Genomic DNA, 10,945 nt, shown 5'->3' with positions numbered 1-10,945 from the left:
TTGTAGCAATACTCCCCCGCACAGGAAGAGTGCCACGTAATGTGGTATCCCATCAATGCCATCAGCTGCTAAAGTCTTCCATCATCATTCTGCAAACCTCAAAGTAAACATCTTTATGGGACTTCCAGACAATGTTGGGGTGATCAATAGCACTGATTTGTCATTATAAAGAGGCAATTGAACCATTACGAGTCAAATTATTCCTTTCACTGCAGTACCAGTAAGGTACAATAATATGTAAAATGTCTGCAATATAAAATATATTGATTTTAGTTGTTTTATTGCAAGGTCACATGAGCCCTCTTACCACAGGAGGTTCTAATCAGGTCTGTTAGCAGTATGAATTACCTAAAAAAATAGTGCTATCTCGACAAAAGAAAACACAAAAAAATTAAGAAAAGTCTCTGCTACACATTTTAAAAACCATATTGTGAAATACAGTATTTACATATCTTCTAATACACACCAGACATTAGATTTGTCGGCTTAACTTCTGTTGCACAACATAATTCATTTTCATTAGTTTTAACACAATAATACACAATTTAAATCACATTTGTTCTGGTATTCAAAAGGTAGTTTGTGCATTTCGAATGCACCAACATCTTTTCAGAACTTTGGATTATCAAAACACTGAAAGTTATCTTATGCTACAGTTCAATGATTGCTCTAGCAAGCAAAGCTCAAATTTCATTATACAAGCTACATACAAAAGGTTCCCCGAAAGTTAAGCTTGGAATCTCCATGCTTAAAATAAGGAGTTAAAAACTACACAAAAATCTTCCAAATTAGTTAAATTGAAGATTCCACGTAGCAAGATAGAACTAGGAATACCTAGCTTTAGCTGAACTCCCTGCAAATGATAGCACCGCAGCATTCAGCCATGATCAGCATAACTTCATGATGGACAATACCAGAAACTATATCAGATCCATTATCCAAACCTGCACTTGGTAATTTAATAACATTCATTACATGATCACCACATATCTCCAAACCTCAATTTCATATTTAAACTCCCCATTGGAGAGATCGAACATACTTTTGCTTTTCGTAAAATTACTATGAGCTGGCAAGAAGCAAAAAATTAAGTAATTTTGAAGTTCTAGTGTTCTTCCGAAGCAACTTCTGGACTCTCCGTGCTGGTTTGTTGTGGGGAGGAGATTCGAGCCAAAGCAGGCATAGGCTTGCTACTCTCTGGAGAATTCTCAGATTCTGACTCAGTCTGGTCTGATGATTCACCTTTCCCAGACCCCTTAGCTAAACCAAGTGGTGCCAGCTTAGGCATGGGTCTCCAGAGCAGATCCAAAGAACTTGGGATCTCTGTATTTGTTGGAGAGGAAGTTGTCTTCATATGGATGAGTGGGGGAGGAGAAACGTTTACTGAACTGTTTGAACCACTCGTAGAGTTGCCCTCAAAGTCCAGTGTGCAATTATCTAACTCACTCTGAGAATCCATAGGCATCTCATCGCCAAGCAATTGTTCAACATTCAAGTCTTCTCCTTCCAGCTGCAACACCAGGGGACTGGTGGAGCCACCGCTCTCCCTCCCTTCCACTTGCTTCAGTACTGTCGTACTGTCAACAGCATCGATGTCTATCAGTCTTACTGGTCCATGGATTAACAATTCATCCATGCTGTCCCCTTGGTTTCCACTGCCAATAAAGCCCAATGTGTGGTGGTCTGACATTGATGTATCTGGACTTTCTTCATCGGAGAAATGTTGATTTAAAAACGCAAGCTCGTTTAAAAGTGAAGTGAATGGCTCATATCCCTCAGTGTCCACCATGTCACCAGTTGCTGAGCCATTTGCTTTCAACAATGGTTCGAGGAGCTGAGATGCTGATAGTTCTGCATCTCTGTCACTCTGCCCACCAGCTTTGTCCATACTGCATGCCTGCAATCGGCCACTCATAACCTGCAGTTCCAATTTATCTCCAAGTATTATCTCAGTCACAGATGTCGACTCTCCTGGGACCAAATCTTGATTCCAAGAATGCCTTGCACAAGACACTGCGGTTCCATCAGGCAAACCAGACAGATCCAGCGCTTTAGGTAACTCAGCGTTCTTGTCAGCATTCATTGAACGAGAAGCTGCAGTCTGTTGGGTTTGTTGCTGGGCACATTCGGATACTGTGGCCTCTGATGAAACAAGAAATGACATGGCCTCACTTTCATCAGGTGCAGTAAACTGCCCAGATGACTGCGAGTTGCTCTTTATAATGGGCAAACTTGGTTTCTTACTGGTCATAGGACTGAGCTGTTCTTGTGATGTATGCTTCCTCCCTTTCATGCTGAAATCAAGTGGCTGTGGAACCAGTGCACAAGAATAATTTGCTTCTTCTAGATTTAGCAATGGGGATTCGCCAGTTGCCAATGACGTTACATTCACTATTCTCGGCATCATGAATGAAGACACTTCATCATCTAGGGTGACACACAAAACAAATAAAAATGTAATTACAAGATTAGTAATCTACTATTGATACCTTTTTTTGTAGTTTCAATCTACAAGAAGTTTATTAACAAGTTATTTTTGTCTATCATGTTTCCAGTAATGAAATGTGCAAACACCAAATTCCCTCAACCAAAGTTGCTCCTTAAATGGTTACTGTGAGGTGTGCAACCTTAGCTTGGGTGAGTGACTTCGGATGTGTATTCCCATGAACTGCCAGGCCATCATCCAGAGCTCAATAATCAGGTATGAAAAAGTAACATGTGAGGAATATCAAGAAACATCATAAGACACAAAATGCTGGAGTAACTCAGGACTGGAGAGAAAGAAACGTCACCCTTTCCTTCTCTCCAGAGATGCTGCCTGTCCTGCTGAGTTACTCCAACATTTGTGTCTATCTTCTGTTTAACACAGCATCTGCAGTTCCTTCCTACACATCAAGAAACACATTTCCTGTACTGTAAATTAATTGTAATAACATGGAAATCCTCATAATAACAAACATGACTCACATAACATCAGTTAATCTTATCTCAAATGTTGTTATGGGACTATCAGCACATTTGTGTGGCCAAGCACACTCTAAAACAGAAATCTGGGACCAATGAGAAGGATGGTCAAGCTGATCTTAAACCAGCTAGGCCGCCAGACATTCAGTCGGAGCTCACAAGTTAGTGATACTAAGACAAGAACCGGTGTTACTGATCAGTGATTGAATATTCAACATAAATATCGGTTCAGGGAAAGAGAAAGAATAGGGAAGCAGACTCATTGTAGTCTTGGTTTCTTGCCTCTCCTTTATTTGGAGGGGTGCATTCAAAGCCTCCCTCAAGGGCTTTGATCCATTGAGGTGACTTACAGTGGCTGGGTGGGAGGGATATTCAACTGATCAAGCAGAGAGGTTTCTGGAAGGCCACAGCAGGGGCATAACCAATCAGCAGCATAATCAGCAGGAAGAACCTTAAGAGCAGCCAGCGAGGATCACAACCAGCAAAAGCTTACTTTGTGAGCTCCAATCAAAGGTGTGGACAGCAACAGCACCACCTGAGACCAACCTTCATGAAGAGTAGTGAACCCCACACTCTGGGAGCCCAGTGAAGATACCAGTGACAAACACCAAAGGTGACATGGTAATTTGGGACTCGGATAGAGCCGAAAGTGTTGCATGATTAACTGTGTGGGTGCGTGTGTGTGGGTGCGTGAATAAAGCTGCCTTTGCACTGGGATCTGACGCGTGTCCTTTTTTAAATCTCGAAACTATAAAGCTCTGGGTAAAGCAATCCCAAAAGGGACATTCGTCAAAGTGCTCAGAAAGAGTAGAGGCAACAGTTATCAAATATAGCTTTAACCATTCCTCATCAACCAAAGTACCAAGATAATTTGATACTAACTTAGAATGATTGAAGTTGAATTAGGATGAATCCCCAGACCCTCAAAGCTTCTTCATGTATCAGAGGTTATGGGGAGAAGGCAGAGAATGAGGGTTGGATGGAGATCAGCCATGGTTGAATGGTGGAGTAGACTTGATGGGCCGAATGGCCTAATTCTGCTCCTATTCCTCTTGACTGAATTATCTTGTGTTGACTAACAACTGCAATGGTGTCAAAGGTGAAAGATTGGGTGGGGAGGGGGTGCTAATTGTCCGTCTTTATCTGTTGTCAGCCAGAAAGGGCACTCTCGTCAGATTGCGACTGATGGGCGTTAACCAATATACATCCTGGAAACGGAAGTCTGATTGCGTCTATTATTTTTATAAGATCACAATTCTCTCATCCATTTGAAATCTCCCTCGCACTAATGTATGGGGACAATGGGCATATACTGAAAACTTGAGTTCTCGGTATTTTAAAACATACTATGGAAATCAGAAAAGGAAATACTGATGTAGTGCTTACCAACTGAAACTGCGGCCACGTTCAATCTGGCATCGTTGCCTTGACACGCATCAGCCAAACCGAAGCTTGAGGCCTCCATACCAGGTCTAGTGGTGAACTGTGTAGACGTTGTCAGTGTAGAACTGAGTGATCCCGCAATAGTAAAGTTATTTACCTGAAGTGGCACTGGCAACCCTTGCAGTTGTATAGTAACTGAGGCAATGCCTAGAGAGAGAAAGGGATAGTGAGAGAGTTAGACAAAGGGAGAAACACAGCAAAACATTGTGGGGGGGGGGGGGGGGGGTCAAGGATGAAGGAGGGGGAGGGAGGAGAGAGAGGAGAGGTAAAGAGAGGGGAGTAGAAAGTAGGAACGGGAAGGCGGGCTTTCACAAATGTGGAAGTTCCAGTCTAAACTCAATAGCATACCTGCAATACTTGTTCCACTAACACCATCTCCCTTGGACTGATTTTCACTTAGGTGTCCCTCAGCAGTAAAGAATGGAGTTTGGCCGGAAATAAGAGGACCCTTTAAAGTCAGAACCTGACCCTGTGGTGTCATCAGCAGACTTCCAGTTGTCAGCGGGATGGAGGAGGTTGAAGACTCTGTCAAAAAATGAACATCCCAATGACGACATTTAATTTCTAATCATGCACCTAATAGTTCAAATTTCTTCTTCTTCTCTGTTCCCTGTCATCACTCACTGTTCTCTCCCACATATCATCCAGTGATGACGTCTTTCTGGAGAGAAAGTTAAAACTCCTTGATCTCCTTGATCTTACCCACAGCATCGAATGCCAATTCAGCACGAGTCAGACGAGAGAGGCAGAAACATTGCAGTTAAGTGTGTGTCTGTTTCAACCAGACTTTATAGGTATCTTGAAGATCATTGGGTCACATACCTATGAAAGGCTTTTCTAAACACTAATTTTCTAAACATCACTGAAACACCAACTCGCAATTTATAGCTCTAAACTCAAGTCAACTCTCATGGCAGCTTTAAAATCGTCCAACCAATTACAATGGCTGAGCTCATTTCCTCACTTGGACAGCCATAGAATCATGAATCAAGGGCGGCACAATGGCGCAGCGGTAGAGTTGCTGCCTTACAGCGCTTGCAACGATTGAGCCCTGTGTTCAATCCCGACTACAGTTGCTGGCTGTACGGAGTTCCCCGAGATCCTCGGTTTCATCCCACACTCCAAAGACGTACAGGTTTGTAGGTAAATTGACTTGGTATAAGTGCAAATTGTTCCCAGTGTGGGTAGGATAGTGTTAATGTGCGGGGATCGCTGGTCAGTGCGGGCTCGATGGGCCAAAGAGCCTGTTTCCGTACTGTATCTCTAAACCAAACAAACCAATTGCAAAATTGCCTTGTTCTTCCGTAACACAATATTAACATTGTCAATACACCACTAAATTCTTAAAACCATGTACATACAGTGCCCTAAATAATGTTTGGGACAAAGACCAATCACTTATTTATTTGCCTCTGTACTCCACAATTTGAGATTTGTAATAGAAAATAATCACATGTGGTTAAAGTGCACATTGTCAGATTTTAAGACCTGTGAAGCCGTGTGTCCCAAACATTATGGTGCCCTGAAATGGGGGGACTATGTATAAACACAGCTGTAATTTCTAGATGGTGAAACCAAAATGTATGAAAATACCCTTTAATAAAATCTGACAATGTGCACTTTAACCACACGTGATATTTTTCTATTACAAATCTCAAATTGTGGAGTACAGAGGCAAATAAATAAATGATGTGTCTTTGTCCCAAACATTATGAAGGGCACTGTATCCCCATTCAAGGCGTGCCTGTTTCTTCTCAGTTGCTCGGCCTCAAAGGTTATTTCATTTGGCAGAGTAATCTTTGTAGAAGGTAGCAACAGAAATGAAACAAAAAAAATTCTCTTCCATTATTTGTATAATATTTCATTGTGTATCAACAAAACTGAATATGGAAAATATTTTTGCCAGCAGATTATGCAGATGAAAAGTCTTCAGTAATAGGGGACCCAATGATCTTCAAGATACCTTTAACGCTGGAGGGCTCCACCCAACTCTCTTGTTACTCAGCGATGGAGAGGACAGATGTAGACTGCAAATTAACAAAAAGGGAACGGAACAAGATATACCCAACCACTGTATTTAGAAATTGCTTAATATTGTCTATCAACTACAGATAACAGTGTTACACCACGTGGCATCCACAATGTGCAATTATACAAAAACATTATAATACCTATAGAAGACAAAATTACATACGGGGAGTTGATGAATGTTTCCTGGTGAGAATAAGAGGCCTTGCATGACCACCCTCAGACATTAAGTCCTGTCCATTACATAGCATCATGACATTGGGTGGTTTCTGGATTTGCAAATCCATGGCCACCTTCTGTAGAGAGTCCATTGATGATATAGATGCTGTATTCCAACTGACAGAATGCTGTTCACTTGCATCATCTCCTTCCTGCATGGATTTTCTCTTCTCAACATCTAGTGCTCTCTGCTTTGCACAGATATATTCCAGTTTCTTCAAAATAACTTCCTCAGTCTTTCCTACAAACAAAACATATAATAAAATAAATACAGCAATGATTAAATCTTAGGTAAGCTGATGTAAACATCTTCTTAACATTCTGAGCATTCTCTTCTTAATTCTACATCTCATGTCAACAAGTTAGGCCTCAATTGAATTATTAACCTTATTACATAATCCAAAAACTTCAGTTTCACTCCTTGCAACTGAAAGAAGTGAGGTAAGATATCCTTCCATGTTGTGCAAGGTATCTGAGCAGTATGTGTTCTCTGTTGGATACGTCGATCTGTCTTTCTTTCACTTATTCAGTCCCCTCCACCTATTCTTATTCTGTTGCGTTGATGACTGTATTAGTGCTGCTCTCCGCACTCACAAGAATTCCCAAGTTTTCTTATCTTTACTACTAATTTCCATCCTCCTTTCACTTAACACAGGCTGTTTCTGACTCTTTCTTTCCCTTTCTTAACATCTCTTACACCATCTCAGGAGATAATTTAGTTACCAGTATTCTTTGTGCCCAGTATCCAGTTACCCTAGATCAATTTTATTTGCTATGACGACATTTTCTACACCAGTGCCTTAAAGATGTCCTCCTTTCCCCCTCACCACATTGACAGGGCTCTCAACTCATCTCCTGCTTTTCCTTCATATCTGTTGTTAGCCATTCCTCAAAGCCATAATAAGCATAGGATTTGCTCTGTCTTCACCATGTACCTCAGCAGCCTTAAAATTCAATGGGTAATTTCCAACATCTTCAATGGGTTGGAACAATTGACATTTACTCTCCCCTATTAGCACTTCAAAGGGACTTGCTGCTCTGCCCTTCCTTGGCCTGATTTTCCATCACCATCAACAATATCCTTTCTTATTGCACTGATCCTGAACCATGTGCCCTCTTGCCTCTTCCCACCCTGGGACTCAAATAATCCCTCCAGGAGAAGCAGTAACTCACTTGCACAGTTTTGCAAAGTTGTGCATTGCATTCGGTGCCCACAACATTGACTTCTCTACAAAGGACTAAGCAAATGCAAATTTGGTGACCACTATGTTGCACACGTATGCAGTTTCCAATCACCTGTCACAGTAATTCACTGTTCTCAACCCTATTCTGACCTGACTTTGGCTTCCTGCATGGCTCCAGTCATAATCTATACAACTTCAAGGAACATCGCCTTATCTTCCATGTGGGCAAATGCAGCCCTCAAGACATAATGCTGAATGTAATCATTTCATCTGTCCCCCTTCCCTCCCCATTTTTCCTCTCCCTTCACGGATTTTTTTTATCTTCCATCTCTGTCGGTATAATTATGACCTAGGCAATTTTATTCTGCTCAAAATCACAAACATTTCATCTGTTCTCTCCTACCTTTATCCTTGCTGTAACTTTAAAAACTTTTATTTTCTCACTTTTCCAGTTCTGATCAAAGTTCTTGAACTAAAATGTCAACTTTGTATCTCTCCTCACTGATGCTGCTTGACCCACTAAGTGCTCTCATCATTTTCTGTTTTTGTCCCCTTGTTCTCAATACTCCACAGGTAAAATATTTTCTTTCAATCCTAACAATTCTTTTAATCACCTTAAAACATCCCACAATTAGATCATCTCTTAATCTTTAATACTTTAGGGAACAAAAGGTTAAATATTCAGGTATCATCATTTAACCCTTTCAGCTCCAGTAGGTCTTTATTCTTTGGAGCGCAGAAGGTTAAGGGGGGACTTGATAGAGGTCTTTAAAATGATGAGAGGGATAGACAGAGTTGACGTGGATAAGCTTTTCCCACTGAGAGTAGGGAAGATTCAAACAAGAGGACATGACTTGAGAATTAAGGGACAGAAGTTTAGGGGTAACACGAGGGGGAACTTCTTTACTCAGAGAGTGGTAGCTGTGTGGAATGAGCTTCCAGTGAAGGTGGTGGAGGCAGGTTCGATTTTATCATTTAAAAATAAATTGGATAGTTATATGGACGGGAAAGGAATGGAGGGTTATGGTCTGAGTGCAGGTAGATGGGAGTAGGGGAGAATACGTGTTCGGCACGGACTAGAAGGGCCGAGATGGCTTGTTTCCGTGCTGTAATTGTTATATGGTTATAATCCGGAAAGATTTTTGCTGTACCCACTTCAAGATTACCAAATTAATTCTTCCCAGAACATTCTTCACTGTGGACATCCTAAAAGTCCCAAAGAGTTGTCAGGGTACAGTGGGCTATGAGTTCCTGCACCTCATTGCAGAGATTTTTTTTCCAACTTCCAATAAAGGTTTGCTGTTGCATGGTACCAAAACATTATTTTGATCTTTAAGGACAACCTTTGCCTTCACAAATACTGTTCACTCACCACAACTGTACAAATGATCTCAATTCTAGCAAACTAACAAAGAAAAGACAGATTAACTGAATCGTTTTTTGCAAGTCTTCGCTGTGAAAGACACCAGCAATGTGCTAGAAATGCAAGAGAGTCATGGGGCAGTCACCATTACTGAGGCGAAGATGCTTGGGAAGTTGAAAGGTCTGAATGAGGATAAGGCACTGGGACCAGACGGACAACACCCTTTGAAAAAGGTAGTTGTTGAGATTGTGGAGGCATTAGTAGGGATCTTTCAATAATCACTGGAGTCAATCCTTACCTGTCAATTGAGAGACTTTTCGAATAAGAAAATCCCTTCTGCGAGTCTGGATACTTTTCCCAGCTGATAAACAATCAGAATAATCCTGCAGATTCTGGATTTCTGCAAATGCCTACAACAGCAGAGAACTAACAGTCACAAAATATTCTGAACAATACAGGCATTCAGACATTTTAAATATCTTTACAAACCTGCTTCAGGATAAAGTATTTTGAAGCTTTCTCCTCCCCGCGAATGGCCAAAGTTCTCTTCAACTTTTCAAAGAGGTCTCGCAACTCAGAACGCCTCCGCCGCTCATTTACTGTGTGGGCGGTCCGATACACTACCAGAGCATCCAGCTGAGCTTGTGCTTCCTTATCGAGATCAGCAATGTGTTTCTAATGCAGCAAGAAATAATCAAGATTTTACAGTACAGAATTTCTTGCAGTTGTCATCAGTCATTTGGATCAGACAAAGCAAGGAATGTGAAATGTTTCTTGTATTCACAAGACTCAATTCCAGGGATGAGTGTGTTTTACTATCATGAATTGCTAACTAAACTGGAAATAAAGTATTTAGGAGTGATCTGATTAAAATATGCAAGATCCTGAAAGTATGACGGTGATAAAATCTGTTGGAACAAACACATCTTGGAGTAAAAGTGATGGTCGATGTTTTTAGTCGGGACCTTGCCGCATGATCCTGACCAGAATGTCATATCTCATTTCTACAGATTCTACTTGACCCGCTAAGATCTTCTAGCATTTATTTTTTTGCCCCAGATTCCAGCGTCTGCAGTCTTTTATGTCTCCATGACAGGATATTGAGAGGTTTTCACTCAAAGGAGAATCTTGAACAATGACACAGAAGTACAAGAACAAGTATGTTTAAAACTGAGATGGGTAGTTCACCTCTCAAGAGGATGGCAAATCTCTGGAATTCTCTACCCCAGCAATTGTAAAGAGCAATCAGAAAATGTTTTTGAAAGATAAGAGAGTTAACAATAGGAAACTGCCACAGGAGTTGAGGCTTTGGGCAGATCAGCCACAATTATACTAAATGGTGGGACTGGCCTACACCTGCTATTTTCCTATATTGCAAAACAGTGACAAAAGTGAAGTCTGCTATGAGTTACAGCAGGACCAACTCTTACAGTTGCATATTTTCCTACTTCTTTCAGCAGTACAAATGATAGGATATGAAATAACATATTAATGGCACTAATGCTTTCCATCCACAGGTATTATCTCCCTCCGAGGGTACCCTATCAACAGTTGATTCAAAGCCCTCCTCCAAACAGGAACTTACTGGCTTGGATTTGATGTCGCCCTCCTCCTCCTCCTCCTCATCCGATTTATTTGTAACGTATGGGTTGTGGAAATGGCACCTGGAAGGAAAAAGGTTTATGTATTAACCAGCAGATGTAACAAGGAAACAAATCTGAACACAAAACTTTAACACACATGC

The 10,945-nt window shown here is 41.1% G+C and overlaps 1 protein-coding gene across 5 annotated transcripts in view; it reads right to left on the bottom strand.

Moving 5' to 3' along the window:
* Positions 1 to 263: 263 nt before the first annotated feature.
* Positions 264 to 10,945, bottom strand: part of LOC116976743 (MAX gene-associated protein-like) — a 115,908-nt gene continuing 105,226 nt past the window's right edge. For all 5 annotated transcript variants that reach the window (XM_033026632.1, XM_033026635.1, XM_033026633.1 and 2 more), the window contains 7 exons: positions 10,787 to 10,865; positions 9,691 to 9,876; positions 9,500 to 9,611; positions 6,602 to 6,895; positions 4,756 to 4,932; positions 4,351 to 4,554; positions 264 to 2,427 (listed from right to left, as the gene is read on the bottom strand). In XM_033026632.1, coding sequence (XP_032882523.1) covers positions 1,106 to 2,427; positions 4,351 to 4,554; positions 4,756 to 4,932; positions 6,602 to 6,895; positions 9,500 to 9,611; positions 9,691 to 9,876; positions 10,787 to 10,865 — 2,374 coding nt within the window. In that variant the 3' untranslated portion in view covers positions 264 to 1,105. The remainder of the gene's footprint in view (positions 2,428 to 4,350; positions 4,555 to 4,755; positions 4,933 to 6,601; positions 6,896 to 9,499; positions 9,612 to 9,690; positions 9,877 to 10,786; positions 10,866 to 10,945) is intronic.

The sequence above is a fragment of the Amblyraja radiata genome, chromosome 9 (assembly GCF_010909765.2).
Source record: "Amblyraja radiata isolate CabotCenter1 chromosome 9, sAmbRad1.1.pri, whole genome shotgun sequence".
NCBI classification, from domain to species: domain Eukaryota; kingdom Metazoa; phylum Chordata; class Chondrichthyes; order Rajiformes; family Rajidae; genus Amblyraja; species Amblyraja radiata.
This window is presented reverse-complemented; position numbering and strand designations above follow the sequence as displayed.